The sequence below is a fragment of the Colletes gigas genome, unplaced genomic scaffold (assembly GCF_013123115.1).
Source record: "Colletes gigas isolate AHSC1104 unplaced genomic scaffold, ASM1312311v1 Colletes_gigas_Sc00013, whole genome shotgun sequence".
NCBI lineage: Eukaryota > Metazoa > Arthropoda > Insecta > Hymenoptera > Colletidae > Colletes > Colletes gigas.
In genome coordinates this window covers 1547353-1574348 of record NW_025106642.1, presented here as the reverse complement: position 1 = coordinate 1574348, position 26996 = coordinate 1547353, and the positions used below count along the sequence as shown (strand labels likewise).

Sequence of the window (26996 nt, the reverse complement as noted above, 5' to 3'; positions counted from 1 at the left end):
CGTTCTTGAACTTCCGCTTGTTGCAGCGACCGAACTTGAGGACGCAACCAGAGTCGCTTAATCATTGCACGTCGATGTAACTGTGCAAGTTTTTTGCGTAACTTAAAATTGAACTTTTTTTACGCAATAAAAATATTTTAAAAATATTCTGCGCTAACGTTAACCCTCTTATTGTTAGGGCAAAATGTTCGTTATGCAATGATAGGGGTGAGATCAACATGTTTCCGATCGTGAAAGTGGAACGTAGACATTCGTTGTACAGAGTGGTTCGATAATGCATTCATAGTTTTCGACGCTCGATACGATCAAAAGAAATGGACCACCCAGTGTATTATTTTGCCAATTATCGTGCTCAACAAGCCGAAGAAAAGGAAAACATCGTTGCGTCATGTCGTCGACGTGCACGCGCAAGGGCGCAAGAAATTGAACGAATCAGCCAGTCTTTCTATTGCGGAAAATTGATTATTTATTGCCACGTTGTTTGTTATTCCGTCATCTAATGGCATCGTCACTGAAGTTACTCGATAATTACCGTTCGAACATCAATTTACCATCGATCGACGCGTGATTTCCCAGACGGAGAATGTAATATCGATTTACGATCCCGGAATCGTTACTATCTCGCGGATGATTCATCGATCTTACGACGCGGGGGAACGCAGAAAAAGAAAATGTTTTGAAGATCATCGTGGCCACGCGTGTGCAACAGCTCCGCTTCGTCAAATCGAAATGCCAGCTGTTTTCCTTCGTGCTAATGACGGGATCAATGATACGATCGTTTAGCACTGATCGATTCCTAAGTATTGCATTGACGTATGCAACAGGCGTCGAAACGAACAGTCATCGGCACGATCGAGAATTAATGAAAGAATACAAATGTTAATAGCTACCGTCACGAATGCTCGTACGAAATTCCCAATCTGTGGGCTACCGTTTCCATTCGATGCAAATTAAATTTTTGCAAATGAAAGCATCGTTTCTGCATTTTCATTTCTTAGCTGCTCCATCCGTCTGTTTTCTCGTCTAATGGCTTCTTTACATCCACCGACCTTGCCGCCCCCGTAATTTTCACTACTTCGCAGCTTCTTACCTAACCGCAATTATTTCACCCGGTGGATCTGAATTCGTGGTACGCGCCGGATAAACGGTGCATTTTATGCAAAGCGTAACCTCGCCTCGGGAATCTTATTTTTAAAGCGCTGACTGGTCGGTCCGTTTATGCTACCTAAAGAAGAGAACAAAGGGAATGCGATCATAACTCATCGGAGTGCCAGATTCCATCGCTGTCCTTGTTTCTGAGCTTCTGAAGACGATTACACAGTGTTCCTTCGGCTGTCGAATCACTTTAGTCAGGATTTCTTTAATAATTCTATCAACGTTTGCGTATCTGGAGCAAAAAATAATCGTTCGATTTCTTAAAAATCACTCAAGGATATTCTTTGCAAGTTCCTCGTAGACCACGCCAGCACAACTCATTACTTAGGCACACAATGCTACATCGATCGACGTTTGTATGCATTGGCAACGGAAACTGGGCGTAGCAAATGATTTCGTCGACTTCGAATAGGCCTGAGCCATTAATTGCAAATGACTCAATCCGTGAGAAGTTTACGTAGGTGCGTGGGTTTTGAGAAAACATGTCGTTAATGCGCAATCGTGCAATGAAAACTAACAGATCCTTCGGAGAATCAAGACGAGAAGGATAACACCTTCGAAAATTTAATCGACGGACGTTCCTCCGTTACGAAACTCGCGGATCCCTCGTTGCATTCCAATGCAGATGGTTTTGAGTTCGTCGATGATCGATGGATTTCTATTCGGCCCCTCGAATTTCACACAATTCCGGCAACTGTAGAAAGTGCAAGTGCATTCGCGTGCGAATTCTCCGCGATTTCTCCCGGTATTCCTTCGATTTGCATGCGAGCGATCGATCCTTAAATCCTTCGCTAGCGTTCTTAACGTCCACAAGTTGATCGAAACGTTAGCTCCGGGACCTTTCCGTCCGAGGTTGCTTCAGTAAGTCTTCCACGGGGTCAGAGCCTGATTTTTGGGCCAAATGTGCCACGAAAAAAATGCCAGGTGAACGTGTTAACGTCGGGTCAACGTGCATAATCGGCCGTCGTCGGGGGATGCAATTTGCATAAATGTTGCGTGCCCGCCGCCTGTTGCTCCACATTCCCGAGCACGCTCGTAATACGCACAAGGTCCCCCTTTGTCAAGGATGAAAAATTCTTCGCCGGTAGTCGCATACCGGCCCCTAATTGGCAACAATATTTTCCCGAGGTGGAGAAACTGCGAGCGGGCGACCAATTAAAACCGCCGCGGTCTATCAATGGGAAAACCTTTAACGAGCTACATTTATCGAATTACTCCCTCCTCTCTGCGGAGAAGTGCGACAGTCATTCGAATAGACGCAGCGATGGGAATGATACAGAATCAATCAATGATTCAAAATCAAAAATAAATTAGCATCTGTAACACTATTATGGCCAATGAATCACGGTGATGAGGTCTTTCGCTTTTCTATCTACGATCCTGTGTCATGAATTGCAAACTGTCCGCGATTGTCCAAATTTTAATCACGTTCTAGCGTGTATCGGTTTCGAACCCATCGCTAGGTATCGTTTGCTGTACGAGAATAATGGCGCGGACTGATGCAGAGACGTGTTACACGATACCTGTCCACTTGGTCAGACTTTATCGTGGCGGGACCCATTGTGTGGGAAATAGTCGTTCGGCCCATTTTCTCCGAGCACAATTACTTTAGAGCTCGGTTCATTGTTGTTCCCGTATAATGGTGTTTTTTTTCTTCTTGAGGTTTAATTAATGGTACGGTTACATGTTGGCGGGTAACATACGCGTGGATTAATTCGTTTCGATCGGTTCGACCGAATGAGATATCGTGCGTAGGCTGTGCCAAAAGTTACGTTGAATTTTTTCTTATAATTTCTGCCGTGTTTATATAGGATTTAAATTGCGTAACCAAGAATAATTATGTTATAACATATTAAGCGTTGTGCATAGAAATCGAGCACGATTGTCAGTTTATAGAAAAAAGAAATCGTCCGAGGAATGGGGCATAGGTATCGCGGTAATTTCCACGCCATTCACGAATTTTACGGAGCATGGAACCAGTCTCTACCGCGTTCTAATAACGCATTGACTGTTTCTTACATAATTGGAAAGCGCGCGTGATTTTCGTGTTATAAAACTGCATTAATGGGGCGGCAATTAAAACGTTGATGCTCACTGAACAAGTTAAGTGTCGAGGAATTAGCGCAATAAATTCGAACAATCTCGACGATGAATCGTCGAACAATCTTGGCGATCGATCTCGTTACTCGCGAATCTTCCTCTAAAAATAAGGCAAAATATTAAGTCTCGTCTTTATTGAAGATTTACTTCATCAATAATGATAATTAAACAGTAATGTTAAACTCAGTTTCGTTACTTGGATTCTAAAACAGTTTTATTCGTCAAATCTCGTCCTTTCACCCGTGCCTGTTGCAGTTCTTTCACGTCCATTTTGTCTTATTATTTTCGCGTGATGAATGAGAGTCGTTAAATAAGAAACACACACATTTCAATACGTATTTCATATTATTCATTCGTATTTACGATCATTTAAACAAGCATTCGCCTAAATACATAATTGTTTAAGTGCCGGTTGCGCGTTTTCTACGTTACACCATTACGCGTTTAAGTTTGTTTAAGATGTTGCAAACTAATTACACGTTTTTCTTTTAAACAGAGGTCGTAATACGCTAATCGTCCCAGTTTTTCCCCGTCTTAGAAAGTAGTATCGGTTATTGTATTTTTACAAGAAAAAAAAAAGAGGTTATTAGCTCGAAAGGTATTTTAATTTTAGGGTAGCAGAATCCTTTCCCCTGATAGTTTAAAGCGTTTTTGGTTAAAAATTCGATCACCGAAAGCGAGAAAACGTGCTAGACTTTTTCACCCGTGCGATTAGGATCGATAGATCGCGATCGAAACCGGCGCGAGTTACACTTTTTGCTCCTGTCACTGTCTCACGGTAGAGTCGAGGCTGCACGTGACCAAGGTGCACGCGTGACACGTGCACGCATGCCAGGCCCACTGTAACAGCTGTCGGTGGGTCTGGCCGCGACCAGAGGCGAGGAAAAGTTAGAAAAGGATTTGCGAAACCGGCGGAATTGCTTTTGCCACCGGTCGGTGGTGCATTGTTTGACCTTGGTCGACGCAGAGCGCCAGGTAAAAGTCTCGTATGTCGAAAGAGTCACCGGGGGACAGTTATAGCGTTTAGAATGATACCGCGGAGCCTGGAATCTCAGAACGACGTACATTTTCTGCTATTAGGAACGATTTAGGTAATTCAACAAAATTGACGTTACCAGTCGCTACCGTTCTTCTCCTTACTAAATTATTCGAGTCGAAATGCTTATACATAAATATGACTTTGCATCAGGTACCAATTTTGAGTAATCAGAGGTAAGGTAATATATCAACAACGTGTTATTATTAAGTTATAAAATTTGCATAATTGTTTCATCTTTGTTTCATCTTTTTGGTTGCAGAGAACTTGGCGCCGTCCGAACTGAAGAAATTGAGAAACAAGCAGAGGAAGCAACGCAGAAAGGCTGAACTGGAACGACAACTGGCTGCTCAAGCTCAAGAAAAGAGGGAACAACACAATAAATCGCGGCAACAGGCCGATCCCGATTTAGAGCAACCCACGCTAGATGAACTTATACCGGAGAAATTGGAAAGGGTCAGTATACGCGTACACACGATCTAGTTTACACGATAGCTGATAGAGATCTATGAATCGATCCTGAAACAATTCGACACCGATTGGTTTTCCAGGTCGAGGACCCCCTGGAACAGGCGATCAAGTTTTTACAACCGCTGCAGAAATTGGCAGCGAATAGAATAGAGACACATCTTATGGCGTTCGAGATCTACATTCGCAAAGGTATATAGAAATTTTCAACCTGAAATCTTATCAAAAGAGCCATAATGACCGAAAATCTAAACAGTTATAATCGTAGGGTAGGTTTGTAGATGAAACAGAAAGTAATAGGGGTGGACAGCGCTGTAACAAAGAATTGAACCTGTCTTGGAGGGTATTAAAAATAGAAATTCTTTGTTGCAGGTCGCAAGTTGCTGATGTTAAAGTCGATAAAACGCGCACATGGGCTGGACCCGAACAATCCAGACCTTCACTCGTGTCTGGTACGCTTTATGTTGCACATTTCTCGCTCGCCGTTGGTAGGAGCGGTACGCGAAGTCGTGAAACGGCAAACCGCCGGTATATACAGGAGTTTAACGCCGATGCAATTGAACAGAGAATTCCTGAAGGCGAATCGAAATTCATTGCCGCATCTCCTTCAGGCCGCGAAGATGATGTACGTGATCGATCCAGCCGAGCATGCAAAAGCTCTGTTCCTCGTGTTAAACTTTGATCTCGAATCGGTAACGTTGCAGGATTGCACGAAAGTGCTGGAATCGTTACGCAACGGCGAACTGGGACCATTCTTGCCCTCGTTGCTCGACGATTTCGTGGTGCGATGCCATAAACGTTTTCCGTACGCGACCGCGTTCCGACCGCCGGAAACAAAGGTGACGGCCAATCACCAAGAGAAAGAGAATTTCATCAAGAACTGATCCAGGCACGCGCTCGTCAGCGTCGCTGAATCTCTTTGTAGTTAGACGAGGCAATGGGGTGAAAAGGAGGGGAGTGCGGAGGAGCGTTCTGGACTACGTTGAAAACGACAAACAAGGGAAACGAAAGCATAAAAAGGTCTCGTTACTTTAAAGAACGAATACGAGATATCGAGGAAAGGACATAGTGAAAGAAGTCACTGAAATTTGGCGGATTTAATTAAACGATATAAGCATGTATTATACACGAACCGTTCCTGGAGGGTTTCATGTAGTGTGAACAGTGCTGGGACAGTGCTGGCATAAACAATCTTAATAAATTATACAACACGATGTGGCCGCGAACCACGCGCCACCGACGCGGTCCCGAATTTTAGGTGAACGAAGGATAAGGATGGCTAAGTAGCTAAATATTAATTAACAATTGAAACAGAACGAATTAAACGTGCTCTATCGACGCTAGGAAAAAATGGTCGAGAAAGTGTGAAATGTTTAGTGAAGATGGACGGGATGGGAAGGGGTGTAGGTGGTGAAAAAAGGGGGGGGGGACGGGGTGGGGTAGGGTGGGGGTGCAGTGTGTAAAATATAATGACGTGCGAAACTAACACATTGGTACAAAATACAAGACTTGTATACATTCATACGCGCGCGTTCTATGAATATTTCTACTCGATGTTAAGGTGTACTATTTACAGCGTTGTCTACATAAATACTCTACTGTGTAGAGTCTGGAAACTAGACGATCATCGAGCACCACGATTATTGTACCACGCATGTTCGTTGCTACATTTTGAATAGACTTTGTTCCAAGTCGTAATACTAATAGTTCACTTAATTCGCAAAACTGTTTAAACTAAAAAGTGAACGTAACAGTCTAATTCGTTTTTCCCCTCTAGATACACACAAACACACACCCCACACGCATATTTTATTCCTGTGTTTAAGTCCAGGGTAATGATCTACGTTTGGATTGGAGCCCTGATATTCCATCGAGAGCGGTCAATACGTAAGTAGTGTCCATTTCGCGAAAGTCTCTTGTGAAAGTTACTATAGGAACAATAAAGTGCGTATTGTATACGCAAATTACCAAAGTATATCATAAATCGAAAAACAATAAGTGTCGATAGGAAAACGAAAAAAAAAAGAAAATGAAAATGATATCATGCATCTGTATGTCAACGGATTACGGAAATTTTAATAAAAGGTAATGTTGAAGTTTACCGGTATATAAGTCGAACCGATGTTATGATTACCTCATTTATTTTTGAAATACCGACGCATACTTATAAGTTGTGAATTTCCTTAAACAAACGAGAAAATTCCATAAGATGCAGATACTACAAATTAGTGATAATATTTGTACATACTTCAGCTATTACTTTAACAATATATATATATATATATATATATATACATTCATATATATGTACACATTTCCTATCTTATTTAAGTCATAGAGTATAATTTTTGCGATTAATTAATCTTACGCCAATGTTAAAACTTACTCAAAGTCAACTTAATGGTAATCATAAAAATATGGTAATTGCATCAAGTGGTGTTCATGGTAATGTATATTAAACATTTCGATTCGCTCGTCAAGTAATGCAATACGGGACAAAAATTAATCGATGGAATAATCTTCTATGAAAATACGATAAATGCAAACAATTCTCGAACAAACACCTTCTGTAAATGCATGGAATGTTTCTCAGGGCTATGCGAGTAAATATCGTAACATAAGCGATAATGTAGATGATTTACTCATTCACTTTGCCATCGATCATTTAACTGTTATACCACGCAAATGAAATATATTATGATCATCATACTCAACTTGTCGACAAACCAAGTGTCTTCTTGTGGCCAGCTTTCATTCGAAATTAATACACATAAATATGTCCATTCACATTACACCAAGTTCCGACCATGCATCTACCGAAGCGTTGATGTTTTATTTTTCTTTTGATATATTTTTTACAATACGCTTAGAACTTTGGCAAAGCTATTACGTTTGGAAAAAGATGTACATATTAGTTGCTCCAATCTTTATCGGAGGTTATTACCTCAATATAAAAAATTTCTATCTCTCTCGTAAATAATTATCAAAAACTTTGAAAAATAAACAATGCTGATTACGGATGGTATATCGATCTTTGAAAGGTTTAGTTCAGATTCGCCTTTAAGATCCTTGATTCGATCTGATAAATAAAAAAACTAAGCACGGTTGCCACCCAGATCCTCTTCCATCTCCTCATGTAAATGAATTCATCATATAGGGCTCGTATCAAGTTTTTTAACGTATACGATTAACTCCTAAGATAATTTCTTGTTCCAATTAAAGAGACTTAAACAAAACGAACAAATTAATATTTATCGAACGCGAAATGTGATTATTTATTTCTTTAATCATTGTATTAGTATATTACTGCCATTTGCAATAAGCTGTTCATCATATTTTCGGAAACTTCTACTAATACAAGAAATCTTTTATTATAGTTTTAGCCGCACGGATAGTAACAATAGATAACTCCATTCATATATTCAAACCATGCGTTCATAGTACCGTATAAGCTTTTTGTAAGTGTTGATATTTATACACGTGAACTGCACATGCACCTTCGTTGCAACAACTTACTTTTCTATATGATGAATTCAATCACCATATATAATTACTTTCTTTATGTAACTTTCCTCATTAGAGTTGTGACTACGAACGTAAGTGAAGTACTATTTTAAAGACAAAAACTGGAATATGTATAGTATGTACATAAATGTATTATTATTATTATTAATTAATTATTATTATTATTATTATTATCATATATATCAAAACTATGTTCAATTTCTCTTTGTTGTTATATTAATAACGAGTCAACAAGAAAATATTATATCACGTATCAACAATCGCCCTTCCTTCAGTCGTTCCGAAAAAAAAAAAAAATGATAAATACTGTTACATATTTCTATTATGCCATACTTTATTGTATCAGTGTTTACACTTGTACAGTAAATAGTTTGCAACACAGTTGCGGACAATATTAAATACTTCGTAGTATCTTTGTATTATTACTAAACTCTTTCGCCTTCTGTACATTATTTTATTTATTTTCTATAACCTCGTGTCATTAATATTAAAGGTGATGATAACTGGATCTGTAAAAATTTCAAATACGACGAGGTATTTTTCATTTCCATTTGTACCTACTCCCCGACTAAATTTTATATGTAAATAATAGTAACTGGTCCTTCGAGCACGCGAGTATCCCACAATAACATGAACCGTATTTCTCATGTGTTACCGAACGATTAATAATACTTGAAAGTTTCAACCTACAAAAATGTCAAGAGTAAAAATGAAATAAATCATGAGTATATGTACGACGAGCATACTTTTTTTTACTACGAACATTACCATTGTTACTACTTACGTTATTTTTTATTACAACCACGTTCGTATATTATTTTTTTATCGGTGTGGATGGCTATTGAGTCATTTCGTTCCAATTAATATCGGTGAAATCGATCACAATTTTTTGGTTTTTCGGAATGTATTGTCTACGGGCAAGCATTACGGAATTTCAGACATTTATGTTGTTGAATTTAAAAACACTCGATCATCGAACTATCAGTAGATTTAATACTAAAAGATACAATTAAATTTAAGTACCTATATTCAACACCAGCTGCATCAAACATTTTCTTTGCAGCTATAATTTCAACTTTATGTGCATATTTGTCTGACATGTACATAACTGTCTTTATACCAGATTGTATTATTACTTTGGCACATTCGTTACATGGAAAAAGGGCGACATATATAGTGCAGTTTTTAACATCACTGGAATTCTTATTCAAAATAGCATTCATTTCTGCGTGACATACTGCAAATTTAATATTGTTATTTATAAAAATATAATTACATCGTACTCTACAACTTAAATGTCAGAGTGTAACTCCAATTTTCTTGGTATTATACTTTCGCCTGTTTCCTTAAAATGTCTGTATAATTTTACTTGCTTTAAACTTACCATAAAAATACTTCGTTTCTAAGGGATTAGAACTGTCCTTTGTCCAAGGAAATTCGTCATCGTCGCAACCAGTAGGCATTCCATTATAGCCAATACCAACAATTTTTTTTTCATTGTTCACTATGCATGCACCCACTTTCGTACAAGGATCCTTACTGCGTTTTGCAGATAAAAAGGCTATTGCCATAAAATATTCATCCCAATTGATATACGACTTGCTTTTATTGTTAACATTGCTACGGAAACAAAAATTATGTACTCGCACTATATCTACTAGAGAATCTACTCAAAATTATGTAGATCACTCGATATATACCGTTCGGAAGTAATTTCTACGGCAGCGTGGTTTTTCGCCATTGTAAATTTTATTAATTAAAAGTTATTACAGGTTTATTTATGTGTAAAAAATACGTATAGTATGTGTATAAACTGCTATCGAATCGAGTACAAATTATATGAAATATATGCACACGCGTGAACGCTGAACCGACATAATCGCTACTCCAAAAACGTGTACTTTGCTCCGTTCACGGGCCGGAGAGGGCGGAAGTAGTCATGTGACTGTAAGACGATGTGATTGGTTGTCAAATACAAAGTATAGTAAATATCAGAGGCGCCCTGCTCACACATGCCGGATCACGCGTACGTGAACTCGTGGAGTTTCGGAAAGTTGACAAAGGCAAACTGACACGTGCCCTCTTTCTCGATTCTCCGAAGATGCCCGAAGTAATTTCGGACCGCCTCGTGGGAGTCGAGAGAGAAAGGCTCACATTTGCCTTCTCGATTTTGAACAACTAAAATCCGACCTCGCATACTTCCAGTCAATTATTTTCTTGGCCAAATTCAGACAGATCGTATAAATATACATGAACTGGAACAAGTTCTTTACCGGGGGAACAAATCACGAGGACGACAGACACGAAGATGAAACGGAAACGGAAGACGAGGATGTCACCGATAGCAATGGGACGGTGTCTACCGACAAAAGGTCACGCTTTCTTGGAATACGTTTCCACAATTCCCCGTACGATCGCCTGTCGCAACGATGCATCAAACCCGTTTTTTTAACGATCAACGCGGCAACGTTCGTGAGTTACTAAAGAAACGTTAAAATTATAGAATATATGAGTACGAATCCAACGCTGTAATTAGTTTACTCTTCGTCCTTTAACTTTATTTTAAATAAACGAAGCTTGCAGGCATCGTCGGTGTTGTAACATCGATATGGACCCTTACTGACGATAAAATAATGTCAAGATTGATGGGCCACCGTTTCTTCCTGATAACTATACTGTTTGTTGGTCTCGTCGGGTCTCTGATGTCGTTGTGTGGAATTATTGGGTTAATTCGAAAAGAAAGGAAGTTTTTGAACATCGTAGGTATTACCGTATACGAGGTATACAAGTAGACCTTACATCCAATGTAATTTTTCATGAAATTTCGAGGAAGCATTAGATTTTCGGTAAGGAATTTTTTTCTCGAAAGTGCGTGGGATTTCGGGGGTATGCGTATTCACCAAAAATGTTCGTAACTGACCCCCGCAACTGAATATAATTTTTTTACAATGATTCGAAATTTTTTAATTTCGTCGAAAAATTTGTCCACCCACTGAATTTTTTTCTCGAAAGTGCGTAGGATTTCGGGGGTATGCGATTTCACCAAAAATGTTTGTAACTGACCCCCGCAACTGAAAATAATTTTTTTACAATGATTCGAAATTTTTTAATTTCGTCGAAAAATTTGTCCACCCACTGAATTTTTTTCTCGAAAGTGCGTAGGATTTCGGGGGTATGTCTATTTACCAAAAATGTTTGTAATTCACCTCTACAGCTAATAATAATTTTTTTAGAACGATTTGAAAATTTTTTTTTCACCGAAAAATCTCAACACCTGTTCCCTGTCGATTTTCCTTAAAAATTCGTTTTTAATTTTTAATAAATTTGTTTGACGCTGCACAGAAAGTTCATAAGGTGGACTACTCGTATACCTCGTCTGTGGTATTACTTTGTGTTAAAGGATCTAAGAGTATTACTTCGTTTCAGTACGCTACGTGTTGCTTGTTGTTTCTCTGCATTATATTTGTTAGCGGTATATCGAGTTTCTGGATCTTCGAGCATATCACGATTAACGTCCAGAAAGACATGGTCACTACTATGGAAACTTATAATTCCCTTTTGTCGAGTAGAGAATCCTGGGACAACACTCAGAGACACGTAAAAGATCCTCTTCGTTTATTTTCAGTAGATGGTCTAGTTATTAGTTACAATAGTGAAAGTATTTTACCATACGCTGTACTATAGAGAAGTTAAGAAAGAACTGTGTTTTTAGCTGAAATGTTGTGGAATCAAGTCATCGAGTGACTGGGCCAAGTATCACGTCAGCATTCCGAAAAGTTGCTGCGCCAATTCCATCGAAGAAGTAAAGGTTTTACGAAAATTAATCCTTCCGCGTTTACATAAACGTATGTTCTTTAGTGCATACGAATGACGGATGCCGTAGCATTCAAGACTGGATGTTTGAGAAACGCCATGCTGTTACTCAAGTCACACGTTCACGCGATAAGCATATCCGCGCTCTTGATCTTCCTGATCATAGTAAGTCACTGCCGAACAAAGTCAGTACAGTGTACTTGAAATCAAAAGGACACGAATAAAGTCTCGAACGATTTTCATTTGCAGTTGCTAAGCTTCCTGCTAGCAATCTGCATCCTGGTTAGAATGAAGGAACGTCCGTCCACAGCCGATCGCGGATAATTAGGCTCGAGGGGGCGGTACCGTACTCAGAGAGCACGAGGGCGAAGGTGAACGAGGATCAAAATGACGTGAACTACAGACTCGCCAATGAAACGTTTTCCCGTTTTTATTATCATATATAGATCATATATTTTCTGAAAACATTTAATATATTGTACTTATGATAGTAATATTGTAAGTTATTGGACATGCTGGTTGGGTTGTGTGACACAGTGTGCCAGACGTGGCAGCGGTTCGTCAATTGGAATTTTATATCGTTTCTTTTTTTTTTTTTTCTTTTTCTTTTTCTTTTTCGTTTTGTTATTTTGCCAAACTCTTTCGAGCGCCTCTACGACGACCATCGATCGATCCGGAGTTCGTCGAAAGTACCGGGGGCCGGGTGGGGATGGGGGGAAATACATTTATAAAAATTATCTGTGACCATCGTTCGCTTTCATCCTCGAAAGGGTTCCCGAATGAGTGAGATTCACGGAATCGATATAGGGGTTGGGGGGGGGGGGTGGAGCAGAGTTACGACAACGAGGAGTACGGCTCCTCGAATTGTCGTCCAATGCGAGACGAAATATTGACATCGTAATAGTTCGCCGGACGCGTTACAGATCTGTCTTTATCTCTCCCTTCGTCGCTCAGATAAGCTAATACCTGTGCTTGCACCTGCTCGTCCACGGATTCTTGATAATCGAATCGTCCCCCTCTCTTCGTTACCTTTATATATATATATATATATATAGATCTGTGTGTCCACGTACGTGTGTGTGTGTGTGTGTGTTTGTTGTGTGTACGTGTATCGTGTGTACGCGAGTACAAAGAGACACAATTATAGAGGACAGGGCTGGGCGCAGTCTCAGGCAGGTTCCATCCAATTACAGATATATTATATCATAGCAAACATCGTGACTATTTACAATAAATACAGTCGATTAGATTATATAAATAAAATATATCGTATCGGTAGTTTAGGTTTACAGCAACACGTGACAGTAAACAATTAGATCAGCAGCAAAGTAGCGTTAATCTACTTAAGGGGTAGGTAGTGGTCGTAGTAGCTGCAGCATGACTTGACTCTTCTGCATTCACTCGCTCTCCTTTCTCTCTCTCGTACTCTCTCTCACACTCTTTTTCCTCAATATTAATTTTTCTTTGTTTTTAATTATATCACTCTCTCCCGTGTGCTCGAAACTTCTGTGCTGTTCCTGATCTCGACTCGCCGACGAGGACGAGGTTTCGCTTCGCGAGAATCGAGTAAGCATACACCCACGTGGTCCGACGGATTCAGCTAGCTTCCGGCCATAGATCTCATAATTTCTCATAATCTCCTCGTATATACGATCCGCGTGTAGTTCGTAGTTTATAATCAATACAATCGTAATAATCGTTCGGTTTTGCCCCTTCGAGCAATTTCTACCCCGTTAATTCCAGAAGTATTTATATTTATATATATATTTATATATATTCATATTTATAATAATCGCGTCAACCCCAGCGGTCGAAAAACTTCGTCGGGGCGAACGTATAAAAAGTTCCCGTTTTGTTCATTACCATTTATTTCTTTCCCGCGAAACGAGTCGAAACTTCACGGAAGTTAGAGAGCGAGTTCACTCGTCATTTGCTTCGCCTTTTTACTGTTCTCGTTTTTCTGGCACGATTTGAACGCGAAGAACAAGCTGCGGTACCGTTCTCGCGACCCTGCACGGTTTGAGAATACCACCATAACTTTTACTCTCTCTCTCTCTCTCACACACACACTCTCTCTTCTCTCAATAATTTGACACTCGATACCTTTTTACTTTTCGTTTTAAAAAATAGTCGATTCTTTGAACGCCATTGCCGATTCAATGGTAATTATATACGGTTACAGATACGAATAAATGGGACTGGTGGGCGAGGTGTGACGGAGTGGAAGGGCGGGTGAGGGGGCGGAGTGGGTGGGCAGTGTGAGTGTTTAGAGGGCCACGAATCGAAGTTGTGGCTCGATCACCAACGATCATTCGAGGGTCTGTTCGTCGCGCGATGCTCCGTCCTTTCGCCGAGATTCGTGTTGGCAGCGTTAATTTAGAGGGTGGGAGACGAGAAAGTGCGAAAGAACGGACGCGTTTCGAAGTACGCGTGACGTGTGTCCGATGCAGCGTATAGATATATCTATGTTATTATTAAAACAAAGACCGCCTTCGACCTCGTTAGGGGCACGAGCGTATAACCGACGAGTGCTCGCTTGGACCGCAGAGTTTGAAGAATTGGTGTTACCGTAGGCTCTAAACACTCGAGTTCGAGTCAAAAATACATTACGAAGCTTTCCTATATAACTCTCTTTTTCTCTTTCTCTTTCTCTCCTTTCTATATATATATATAATTCATTTTTTTTTGTTTCTGTTCGTTTATACACTCAGCGTATAAGGTTTTATCTTTTTTTTCGTTTTGTAATTTTCTCATCTATCCGGACAGCGAATGTCAGTGTGTTGTCATCTATCTATCCCGTAAAACGGCGCCGCCTAAAGCCGTCGCAAAGTATTCAATATGGCGAGTTATATAAACGTTTCGAGTAAAACGCGGTGAAGTAACGCGTTGGAGCAATCGAGGGGCATATCGAAAGAAAGGAAACCAGCGGAGGGGGGGTTGGGGGGTTAAGAACGGGAAGGGGTTCAGAGTGCTAAGACACAGAAAAGTTTGAATACGCGGTTTGAAATCTTCTCGGTGCTAATTTTCGATAGCTCAAAGTCACGGGTTCGTGCATCGAAAGAGTTTATTGGAAATCGGGAGGTGGAGGGTTACCGAGGGAGGGGGGGGGGGCCGGTGTTAAATAATATCTTATGCACGTAGAGACGTATATGGCGTTCAGTACACAGCGAAACGATCGGTACTGATCAGCGTTAATTTAGATATACACACTTAGTTACTCGGTGAAGAAACGATAGTTAACGTTCGTTATTTCATATCCAGCAAGCACGAATATGTATATTGTGTATACGTATTATTTTTTTTACCGATAATGAGTTTGTCCACGTTCGCGTGGCTTACATAAACAGACAGACATAGGCTCGCACGCCCGACGCTTCCTTCTGCCCCGTGATCGTCGTCGGTCGCGGGGGACCGTTCTCGTCTACCGATAGCCCCCGGAGTAACGATAAAGCCTCCCTTTCGAACGATTCGTACACGACGCGACATATAGAAATCCTCGAGGAAGTGGTGGACGCTGGCGCTAAAGGGGGAACGGGGATAGGACACATCCATCAGTTAAAAATACCTTAGCCACGCTATTTAGTATGTTCCGATGTCCTCTAACTATTCACCCTCGTTACTTGTCGCACCGATTCTCATCGCACGAGAAAGCACCACTTTATAGTACACCTCAACGTTTTCCAGCCTTCGATCATCGTAAGTTGGACGCCGGGTCCTTCTCGATCCTCCTCTTCCTCTTCCGCTTCCACAGGGCCATTCATTGTTGAGATACACGCGCCTCCGTGTCTCCTTCACTCGCGACGTTAGCGTACCTATCGTATCCCGGTTTCGTTTTGTTATTTTTCTCGTGATCGAGGCGTCTGGTCCTGGATCCTCGTCGTTCGGTAATCTAAGTACGGCTAAGATATCGCGACAGGCGAGTACACCCTGTAGGCGTCCACACTCTTCTCGTCGTTCTTATCCTACTGGAAAAAGTTTCTACGTCAATGTAAAGCTATATATTGACTAGTTTCTCTCACTCGATTCGCCTCAACGACGAATGGCCTGCTCCCGCGGTCGTTGGCTTTCGTCGTTTCCTCATGGTGCGTCGCGTTCTATCAATGCCGGGCCGTCCCTTGGCGAATTTCGCTAACCCAGACCTGCCGAGCACGGCACCGTCTGTCGTACAGGAGAACTATCCGCCTCGCGACGAGGAACATCCGAGTTACTTCCGGTTCTTTCCGTTACAACACCCCCCTCCCCAATTTCTACGGGTACGAGAGACAGGTATCTCGGAACGTTTCGCGTCCATCTCTCATAAACGCCGCACGTGTTTAGAACCCTTACACACTACACCCTATCACGGTACAATATAATCATATTAACCTTAATGTTTTTGGCATCTTTGAAATACACAAATAGACTTTGGTATAAAACTTTTTTTGATAGTGTTCAGTACGTTTACGTGTGCATACGGACGCCGCGCGGTACAGCGGCTCGATTCCCGTCAACCGATCCGTTCGGATTCTCTCTCACGCCACGTTCGAAAATTCCTGTTGCTTCGATTTTTGGACAGTTCTCCCGGCTCGGGGGAGGAGGACTCCGGCTAGGTCGATCTAGCATATCTTGTCCAACCACCACAGCTTACAGGTGGGCGCGCCTCTCCTTCTGCGTCGCTTCTTGCTGGACGGGTCGACCGCCTTCTTCACGAACCGGATGTTGTACGGGTCCTCCGCTAGCTCCGGGTACAGCTGCGCGTCGTGGATGTACTCGCCCTCGTAGTTGGACGCCCGATCCGACTTCAGTATCTCGTCCTGCTCCGCCACCATCCACTCGATCGTCGTCGGTGTGTTCGCCTTCAGGGCTTCGCGTTCCCTGTGCCAGGCCTTGCGAATCGCGGTCGTCTTTGCGTGATGTAGCAGTCTTTGTTTCTCTTTCTCGGCGGTGGTGCCGTAACGTAGGTTCACCACGTAGCTGACACCGTGGATCTTCACGTCTATCAGCGAGCTGCTCCCGCTCCCGTTCTCGTTCTCGTGGAACGTCGTGTTCACCTGACCGCCGAGACGCTTCAGCTGACCGCGATCCTCGCTGGCTCGCCAGGTCTCCTCCTTCACGAAGTAGAACGCGTCCTGCTGGGCGCTGTGCACGACGAACGTGAACGGCAGGAAGTAGGAACGGTTGAACACCGACGTGAACACGTCGCCGTAGATGGCGTTCGCGGTTGGCACGCTGGACACGACAGCCTGGCCATCCTCTGTCCTGGACACCAGTATACCTTTCCCGAACGGAGGATCGGTTGCTGCGCCCAGACGACTCGGTATCAGCTCGCTGGTGTCCTTCTTCAGCGCGGAACGCGGCGGCGCCGATAGACTGATCGCGTCGCCGGAATGCCTCTGCGCGATATGAGCGAGGAAGCCGGATTGGACGCTCAGGTTCCTGGTTCTCTTCTTTTTCCCGAAGATGGAGGTGCCTGGACCGAGGGCGGGCGGAACGAGGCTGTCGGGCAGCTCCTCGGGGAACAGTTGCGGCGCCAGGTTCTTCAGGTCGTACCCGAGATGCGACATCCATGATATGTGGTCTGGGAAAATGAAAACGCGTTGAGTATATTGCGGATCGGTGTTTCCGACGAATAGAATACGGATTACCTGTTGGCTGATTTGCCCTGTCCGTGTGCCTGACATCGATAGGATCGTTTCCGTTAAATCTATACAGGTGGAGATGCGTCGGGATGTCCACCCTGTCGAGAACGTTCTCCCACAATGGCGACATCCACTGGCCTATCAGCGGATCGTAGACTTTCCCGTTCGGCATGTGCACCAACGAAGTTACCTGCGCATCGAGCAATTAGACGTCGAGCTTGCAAACAATTTCTAGTTATCAATGACCGTCTTACCTGATCTAAAAGTCCCCCGCAAAAGTCAACGGGTAGATACAAATACGGATTCGAATCGTAAACGATATGTCCATAGGGCGATCGCATGATTTCCCTGATGCCCTCGCCGTACTGGCTGAAGATCATGATCGGGGTGCCACATTGATCGGTGGCGATATAATATTTGTGCCTGTAGACTTGTGCGTAGATGAGATGTCCCCTGTCGTCGTACACCAACGACATTAGTTTACCGTCCCGCGGACTGTATATCTGGCTCACTTCGTGAGGCCGTTTCTGATTGTTGTAAAAGAACTGCGTAACGTTTCCGTAATTGTCTTTCCTGGTGGCGAGACGATCCAGGTGATCGTAATAGTATCTGATGTCGAACCGTCCGCGTTTCGTGGCTCGAACCAAGAGGCCCTTGGCGTTGTAATTGAACCGTTCTTCTCTGGCGTTTTGCACCACCAAGCCCCTGTTGTCGTACTTGTAAAGCCCCTCGCCAAACTTCACGATCCTGTCCATGTTATTGTACTCCATGGGTATCGTGTTGCCTCTGTACGTGAGCGACAGCATGTTCCCGTTACCGTCGTACTTGAACCCCCAAGGCTCTTGCGCCTCGACGCCGGTCAACTGACCGTCGCAGTCCCAGGTGTAATTCTTCACGTTGGTGTACGTGTTCACAGCTATGTTGCGCGTGTAGGTCCTGGTCTGATTGATACGACCTCGGGAATCGTGAGCAAACTCCATCCTGAACACCTCCAGCTGATGAATGGTCAGCGTCACTTGGGTCTCCAAGAACCTGTCGTCGGTCATTCTGGAGAAGAGCGCCGTGCCGTCGAACACGGTGGTTTCGTTGGACTGTGGCCTGGTCACCTTGAACTGCCCTATTTGCTCGAGCATACCCGTCCTGGGACTGTACGCCATCGTGTGAGTGGGCAGAGTCTGACCGCCTATTCTGCCCTGCACGTTGATCAGTCGAAAGTTCGAGTCGTATTCGAAGGTGAACTTGGCGTTGCTGAGGCCAGTTTTGGCGCCAAAGTCGATGCGCTCCTCCACGAGGAGACCCGCGCTGTACTGGTAATCCCATTTGTACTCCACGTCGCGTTCAGAGTGTATCACTTCGGACGGCAAACCGCTCTCCGTGTACCTGATCTCGCTTTTACCGTCGCCGTGCACAACTTCGGCGAGTTGACCGGAAGTGTGGTACCTGTAGACGATGCGGGCACCGTCACCCGGAAACACGGTTTGCAGCAGGTTCCCGTCGTGGCTGTAATGCTGTAGATACACCCTGCTGCATCCTGGCGGCGTGTACGTCACTCGAAGGAAGCCCAGCGACGCCTGACAGGAGAACGAGTGTTTGGTTCCTGACGGGAGGATGATGTGACGCAGCCCACCGTCGTCGTCGTACTGCAGGGAGAAGTGTCTGTCGCTGGCCAGAGTGATCTTGGAGAGCATGTTGAAGTCGTTGTAGGTGAACCGTTTCGTGCCGTCCTGGCTGTTGGTCACCTCCGCTAGTTGCCCGTGGCGATCGTAGCCGTACGTCTCGTCGGATCCGCCCCATTTCCAGCTGTCGATGCGATTGAATCTGTCGTACGTTATGCTCAGATTGTGACCTTGCTCGTAAGGCTGCCAGGTCAGAGGCAGACCAGCGGGATCAAAGGTCACCGTCAGAAGCGGATTCCTCGTCTTGTCGTAGAACGTTTCGCGACTGAACGCCTGCTCGAACTCCACGCCGATCACCCGGGTGTCGTTCACCCAAATCTCTCTGTTGAGCGTCTGCTGGAAGTGACTGACGTCGCCCACTAAGCTGTACGTGGTGGTCATGGTGTTGGTCAACTCTCCCAAGGACATCAACTGGTAGCTCCACATGGGTAACATTTCAGCTTCCACCGGTAACGCGGCTTCCAACAGCGGATGTTTGGTGGTAGCTGCGCTGAGGACCCTTCCACCGCCCGGGAGGAGAACTTCCAAGCTACTGTTCGTAAATGCAACAGCTTGTTTGACCTTCGTGCCGTCGGTGATCGTTAGCATCTTCGACTTCTCGTTCTTCATGACGAATTCGACGTTCCGTTGCCTGTCGCCTTTCGACAGAGCTCGAAGGGGAGCCCACACTTTGACCGACAAGCCTTCGTCGTCGGACAAGTCCGAGGACAGCTTCAACTTCTCCCCGGTAGGCAGAATCACGTCTGTCACGCGTCCCAGACTGTCGTAATTGTAAATGTACGTTTCACCGCCTCCCGATCGGCTGGTCAGCAACCCGGTAGAGCCATCGTAACCGAGAGCGATCTCTGCTCTGCCCCTCTCGGACAGCTTCTCCAGGAATCCGACCGCGGATATCTTGAGCTCCGACTTGTGGTCCTGCGTGTTCTCGATCGAGCTGACCACGCTGCTGTAATCCCTCAGGAATTGAATCTTGTTCCCAGCGCTGTCCGTCACCGTCGACAGCTTACCGAAGCTCGTGTTCTTGCTGTACAGGAACGAGTACCGCGTCTTCCCGGACGTCAGGTCCTTCGTGGAGATGTGCTGACCGTACCGATTGAACACGTAAACCTCGTTGGTCGGTGGGAACGGTATGTGGAACTCTCCGCTCTCGTCGTGATTCGGAAGATAGGGCTGAAGGGCGAGGATGTGCAGGCTGCCCTGGTCCGCCACGTGCAGAACACCATCGGGCGAGATCGCCAGGGCGGAGATCGCGGTGAACTTTGCGTTGGACGACAACAGGGTCTCCGTGCTGCTCGCGTCATCAGTGCACGCGCAGCTCTCCAGATCTTTCGTGCTGGGCGTGGTGTTGTTGCACTCGCATTGGTCGCGCAGCCGTTGCTGTTGCTGGCCAGCGAAATGAGACATCTTCCCGGAGCTGTCCACGGTCCTGATGGAGTTCACCTTGTGCGAGTTGCTCTCCGCTATGTAAAGCTCCCCGGTTGGGCTGAAGCCAACCGCCAACACAGAGCCCAGCACCTCCTCCGATTTCTTGGGGTTCGTGGTGATCGACGAGTTCATCTTGACGACGAGGTCCCCGTCGTTGCTGTTCCCGTTGGTGTTGCTGGTGCAGTGGAGAGGCGTGCCCGCTACAACGCGCACTTTCAGGTCGCTGGTAAGCTTCAGGACTAGCCTGTCGTCGATAAAGTGCAGGGAACCGTCCAGGGGGCTTAGGGTCAATCCGGTCGGCCATTGGAGTTGGGCTTGATGAGCGGGTATGGCACCGACGCACGGCGCCGGCGACCAATGGTTATGGTGACCGTGATGGCCCACCAAAGTGTGAATGATACCGTCGGGATCCACTGCCCGGATGTTCCTCCCGTCGGCGATGTACATGGTCTTGTCGGCTGCGATCGCGATTCCTACGAAATGGAGACGATGCATCAAACTGTTTCCCATTCAATTTGCAAAGTTAAGACGTCCTGTTACCTTTAGGATGAGCCAATTTGGCACGAATGGCTGGTCCCTCGTCTCCGCAGTGGCTCTCGTCACCAGGGATGCATCTTTCCCCGCTTCCAACGACGGGTTCGATGTTGATGCTGGGGTTCTGGACTACCTTCAGCGTGAGCGCCTTGAGTATCTGATGTTTTTCAGGATCACTGATGTAGAGGTGTCCGTCGGCCGGAGAGACGCACAAGTGATACTGGTAGGCCACCTGCGTCGCGCTGTGAATGCAAATACGAATTACTTCTGTTCTCGACACCCCGTGCAAGCTCGACACTTACTTCAAGACCAGCACGGTGTAGACGTTTCCTTCAGGCGTGATCCTGCGGACGAGATTGAAGTCGCCCACGTAAATGCTGCCGTCTGGACCGCTGGTCAGGGCCACCGGGGTCAAGAGTCGAGCGTCCTTGGCCAGTCCGTTGCAGTCCTGGCAGACCAAGCTTCTCTTGAGCCCAGTGCCCATCACCACTTTTACGGTGCGCGGATACTGCTTGAAGTGGAGAGTGGTGCCATCGCCTTTCTGAAGGATACCCTCGTGGAAGTTGTAGTGGTGATGGATGTCGAGGCCCCAGCCGCCGATGTCCGAGATGTCCACGTCGAATCCTTGCAAGGTAGCGGTCTGTGTTTCCCAGATCATCGATTCGCAAGTAGAGTGCTGATAGCCTATCGAGATCCTGGCCTGCGCCACGCCGTACACCTTCTGTTTGTAAACGTTCCGTTTGTTCCAAGCGAAGGTGTGCGTCAGATTGGGGTCCGCCTCGTAAGTCTTCGTGTGAAGGGAGCCCTCGATCTCTACGTGCACGTGCACGTGCGTCAGCGACTTCGGAATGAACGGGCCGGTCAGCTGCATCCTCACCGTCGACAAGTACCCGGCCGCCTGGCTGCTCTGGTACATCAAGTGGAGGTTCGAGCCCGGAATCGCGATACTCTCTTGCACGATCTGCAAAGAACCGGTCAGCCGTTCGCATCGAAAACTCGACGTTGTTCACCAGATGGAGGGAGGAAGGACCCAGGGACATTTGAATTTTAAATCGCCTTGGGACGGTGCTTTGACTTGGACCGGGGAAGTTCCGAGGAGGGTGCAAACGGGCAATTTGTTTACCTGACTTTCGGCGAACACCAAACTCTTGCCGGGCAGACCGCCGACTTTTTCCGGCATCCAAGTGCTGACGATGATGGGGCGCAGGAGCTCATGGTCGTGCTCCAGACACGGGCCGTGCTCGCTAAAGAGTCCCATCGATATCCCTGGGAAGCCTATTATGTTGTACGCCATAAATGGTAAGGAACTTAAAAACGTAAAACACTCAAGGACGGAACAAAGACGGCACACACGTTCAGGGAGGTTTCGAACGACCTCGTTTGCTTCTCCGATGATGATCAGAACTAGCGATTACTTTTTTGAACGAAACAAATCGGACGAAACGCGACAGAAGGTGAACGGAAAAAGACGAGAACGATGTAGAAAGAAGCGATACTTACCGACAGCTGGACTGGGGGGTTGGTTGGATTTATCGTCTTCCATGTTAAGGGTCATCACCACGGGCGGTAGGACCACTATTTGATTCCATGGCACGAACACGGTCCTCGTATGGGGTTTGAAGGGGCTACGCTGGAACTGAAGCGTCACTGCTCCGCCGCCGTTGACCAGCACGTCAAACCTGATCGAAGTAGGTAAATGCATTTCAAACTATACCGCTTCCGGTATTGCGTTCGGGGGTGTCTGGTCGATCGATAAGGGATACACGTCGGTTAGCCTCAGCTGTGACCGAACCGTAAGGGTAGTTTCGGGCGCAACAGTCGTACAAATTCTTTAACATTGCTGCGGAACTTTAAAAAAGAAATTTGGTATTGTGTCAGGAGAAGTTGCAAGATATACTATCGGGACTGCTGTAGAATAAGAAGTAGATTTAAAGTATCGTTGCGATGCATTTCTAGCCGAAGCGAAACAGAATTCCAATTCGGAACAAAGTAGCTTCGATCTTGAAATACACTTTGGAAGGAAGTCATCGATAAAAGGAACGAAGACAATGGACCATCTACAGCGTGCAGTTGTGCTGTCGGGTAATTACTTCTAGATGCATCGATGCATAAAAACGAAAAATCTTCCACTTCACAAGACATTGAAAATCATCGAAGTCTAAGGTGGTAGAATCCGGATCACTTCCTTCTTTCCAGACCCAGCCGGCATATCCGTTGTTCCCGCAACTTTTGCGTATCGCGAATCCGATTCTGAAGTCCGACTCGGAAATGCAAGGGGAATACCCGACGGAGTGGTCTGCCTGCTCGCGGAGGACTTAGCGTAAGCCGTGCACAAGGGTACTCGCAATCAAACAGCCGCAAACATTCGCGTTTCCCCGGTGTTTATCAAACCCAGTCCGCGGCAATAACTGCCAATCCGTCGTCTGGTTCCGGTATATTCATTAATGCGAAATAGAAGCGACGAGTACAACAGTTTTGCCCGATTCCGGGCTTCGCGGGGATTACCCGGAACAACTCGCGGAACGTTTCGAGTCGTAGACGCCCGACGTTTCGACGAGTTCGACGGGGATTTCGCCGCGATGCAATCTCTCATTCGTAGCTCAGCATATTATCGTAAAATTTCGACAGCGATGGCGAGGCGGGGCGGAGGGGGCGGTAGAGTCGTGGGGCGAAGCAAGGTGGGCTGATGGTGGTAACGGAGGTCAGACTAATCACGCAGGTTTGCACGGAGTAATTAGGAAGCTTTCGACATCATTAGCTCGGGCTTTGATGTGGTTTACAGGGCCAACTCCTCCAGCTCCGTGTTTCAGGATTATCCTCGCCAGGATTACTATACACCTGGTTGATATAGGTGTTCCCGTCGACTCCTTCTCCCCCCACCCTCCCGCCCTTCGCTACAATGCAGCCTTGATCCTATTACGAAGGACGTCCAAGCTGGCGTACACGCCAGCCGCGCATCCTCCTGCACAAATACTAATGTCATGCATACGGTGTACCGACGTTCGTGGATATCTACCAACTCCATCCCCGGCCGGATGCTCTAAAACCCCGTGAATCGACCGCGCGCGGTCCTTTTTCGTTTCGACTGTTCGATCACGAGCAAATGGAAGTCCCTTCCACGGTCTGGCCGCTGTCTTTTCCGGGCTTGATAGAACCGTTTCGTAAAATACGTATTGGCAATTTGTAACAAAAATTTTACTCACCATCCGTCGGCTCTGGTCAGCGTGAATCCGAAGCGAGAGTCCCTGTCCACGGACACTCTGAGGCCTACTATTCCGATCCCTTGCTCGGTTACAACTTGGCCTCGCATCACCGCCACTCGACTGTTACAAATCAAAGATATATCGAGGTCTCTTGAAATCGGATCGTGTCGTTGATCCGTCGCGCCGCGGAACGCTGATTCGAAGCCCGCGAATCAAAAAATTACAAAAATAAGAAACCCCGGAAACGGAACGCGTCTATTGCTAGGGGAAAGAAAGATCAGCCCCGAGTCAAGGGGAACGTGGTGTCATCTGTAAGTAGAATGCGATGCCATCCGTAAGTGGAACGTGGACGTCTGACCCAATACGACTCGCTATTCCTTCCAGGTCTGATCATTCCTTCCCTCTGCAATAGACGGACGACCGACGGAAACGATGCTGGAGGGCAGAGTTGGCCAAATTTCGTTCGCGAGAACTGTTTTATCTTGCACAGAGAAGCTTGATCGGTCGTTTGGACCCTGGGCTATATCACAGTTGGGTCTACGTTAATTGCTAGCCGTCGAGGGGTCGAATTATTTTAGGCAAAGGATGTATCGCGAACGAATTTAAAAACTTCTGATCGATACACGCGAATAAAATCTGCCCAGCTCCGTCGAACGAGTTCCAGACAAAAATCGAATCGATTCTCTCTCTCTCTCTGCAAGGTATCCTAAGCGCGAACAATCGACTCCGTCTGTCAAATCAGCTTCCGCGGTCAACGGTTCAATGCGATCCAATATTCTCACTTCGCTGCCAATACGGTCCCCGCGACTCCATTGGCTACGATCGGGAATCGGGAAGCGATGCAAATTGATTCTACAAACGCGGAATAATGGCGGGCGCGGGCGCGCTTGCATTGGCAGCGAGGCGGGAACATGTTTTTCTTTTTGTTCGTTCATTTTTTTTTCTCTTTTTTTTTTTTTTTGTTGTTGTTCTTGTTTGTGGATATTGTTTTGGTTTTCGAGCACTGTCTTTCGGGGGTTGGGGGGTAGTTGGGCGGAGAGAAAAGAAGATCATTCGGCAAATAAAGAATGATCGTCCCGAGGCAGGTAAATAAGGGGGAGTTATCGTGGGTTTTTGGTACTTTCGTGAGAGTAGAACGCATGCATATATATCATGTAATAGATACGTAATAGGCGTAATGAAAAATATGGTACGTAATAAATTTCAGGGCTGGATTATCTGCGATATATAAAGTTGGAGTATGTTAAAGCTGAATATTTTAAGCGATCTGTGTAGTGCTGAATATAATGAGATCGATGTAGGTAGGTAGATAATAATAATATAATAATAATAATAATAATAATAATAATAATAATATATATATAGAATATGCGGTGTATCGCGCGCATACGTACGCAGCCTGTCACAGTGCCTTTCATTGAATAATAATAATGCCTGTAAACAAGATAAATATACACGGTGACGCTTAGTCGCGTGTCAATGCCTCAACGGGCGGATCCGGTGTATAAACTTAGAACAAACGATATGGAGAGAGGCTGTACTAGTAAGGTTAAATAACGCGCGCGAAGATTTAACTTTGCAGGATTTCCGGCTAAGTCGCTACGCGAGAGAAGTTTGCAATCCCTGAATATTGTTTAGAAAAATTAGTTTCTCTTATAGAAAGTTGGTATAATAGGTAAGCTTGACGCTGTACGAGACTCGAAGTATTATGAAGCAATTAAGGATCACGATGTGATTGCAAGAGTGAATCGGAGGCCGTGTAATAGGCTGCATAGATGCGTTCGGTATGTAGATATATAAATATATTAATCGGTCCCTAAGGGATTGCGTATGGGGGCATGATTCGTTCTTGGAGGATCGCACTTTCCCCCCGTAACGAACGATCGTCGAGGTCCCGGGAACTACTTCCGGCTGCGCGCACCGTGCCACCATTTTCGTCGGTTGACTTGGGGATCAAACAACGAGCCGGGGTGCTGATCCTCCAAGTACGGGCACAGCAAGGTGGCAGGCACAGTCGTCACTACTGGTAAGTCCAAACCATAGTGAATGGTTAAAAAAAAAAAAAAGAAAAAAAGAAACTCAAGTGTGAACCAATCGAAAGAATGAAACGGAAAAATAGAGAACGGATGCGTAGTCAACGGTCTCGAACACACCGAGATCTCGAAGGCAGCAGACTATCGAACCTATATTTATATATTTTTTCATTTTTAAATATACAATACGGTTCGAACGATGGGAAATGAAGAAAATAAAAAGAGAACGGACGGTGTCTCGTTAAAGAGAGAGAAATCGCGCGACACTCCGACGCAATATTACCGATTCATCTGTCTCCCTTTATCTCTCTCTCTTTTTTTCTTTCAGTTTTGTTTATCTTCTCGTTTCGGATACGGTACGTCGGATCTTTTTCGTGCCTTTCCATTTCGTTTCTCGCGAATTCCTTCGG

The 26996-nt window shown here is 45.2% G+C and overlaps 4 protein-coding genes across 8 annotated transcripts in view; 2 read left to right on the top strand and 2 right to left on the bottom strand.

Annotated features, from left to right (window-relative positions):
• The window catches only part of LOC122399456 (N-alpha-acetyltransferase 15, NatA auxiliary subunit), a 40514-nt gene extending 34815 nt beyond the window's left edge, over window positions 1-5699 (top strand). The window contains exons 9-12 of one of the 2 annotated variants that reach the window (XM_043400154.1): window positions 4554-4747; window positions 4843-4951; window positions 5132-5384; window positions 5464-5699. In XM_043400154.1, coding sequence (XP_043256089.1) covers window positions 4554-4747; window positions 4843-4951; window positions 5132-5384; window positions 5464-5602 — 695 coding nt within the window. In that variant the 3' untranslated portion in view covers window positions 5603-5699. Of the gene's footprint in view, window positions 1-4553; window positions 4748-4842; window positions 4952-5131 lie in introns of both variants that reach the window. The other variant, XM_043400153.1, reaches the window with a different exon arrangement.
• Window positions 5700-8478: 2779 nt separating this feature from the next.
• Window positions 8479-10218, bottom strand: LOC122399454 (deoxycytidylate deaminase). The gene is made up of 5 exons (XM_043400148.1): window positions 9985-10218; window positions 9669-9904; window positions 9308-9521; window positions 9069-9195; window positions 8479-8970 (listed from the first exon to the last, which is right to left on the bottom strand). The coding sequence occupies exons 1-4, from the start codon at window positions 10023-10025 to the stop codon at window positions 9123-9125; spliced, it is 564 nt and encodes a 187-aa protein (XP_043256083.1). The 5' UTR covers window positions 10026-10218; the 3' UTR covers window positions 8479-8970; window positions 9069-9122.
• A 316-nt stretch (window positions 10219-10534) lies between these two features.
• LOC122399471 (CD151 antigen-like) lies at window positions 10535-12421 on the top strand. Its single transcript, XM_043400170.1, has 6 exons — window positions 10535-10756; window positions 10861-11043; window positions 11711-11881; window positions 11997-12086; window positions 12143-12262; window positions 12347-12421. Exons 1-6 carry the CDS (start codon window positions 10535-10537, stop codon window positions 12419-12421), a joined length of 861 nt encoding a protein of 286 aa, XP_043256105.1.
• A 200-nt stretch (window positions 12422-12621) lies between these two features.
• The window catches only part of LOC122399515 (teneurin-a), a 99225-nt gene continuing 84850 nt past the window's right edge, over window positions 12622-26996 (bottom strand). For 3 of the 4 annotated variants that reach the window (XM_043400241.1, XM_043400245.1, XM_043400242.1), the window contains 8 exons: window positions 24554-24673; window positions 22851-23029; window positions 22474-22625; window positions 21653-22311; window positions 21357-21592; window positions 17970-21289; window positions 17722-17905; window positions 12622-17654 (listed from right to left, as the gene is read on the bottom strand). In XM_043400241.1, the coding sequence (XP_043256176.1) occupies window positions 16693-17654; window positions 17722-17905; window positions 17970-21289; window positions 21357-21592; window positions 21653-22311; window positions 22474-22625; window positions 22851-23029; window positions 24554-24673 (5812 nt within the window). In that variant the 3' untranslated portion in view covers window positions 12622-16692. The remainder of the gene's footprint in view (window positions 17655-17721; window positions 17906-17969; window positions 21290-21356; window positions 21593-21652; window positions 22312-22473; window positions 22626-22850; window positions 23030-24553; window positions 24674-26996) is intronic. The other variant, XM_043400243.1, reaches the window with a different exon arrangement.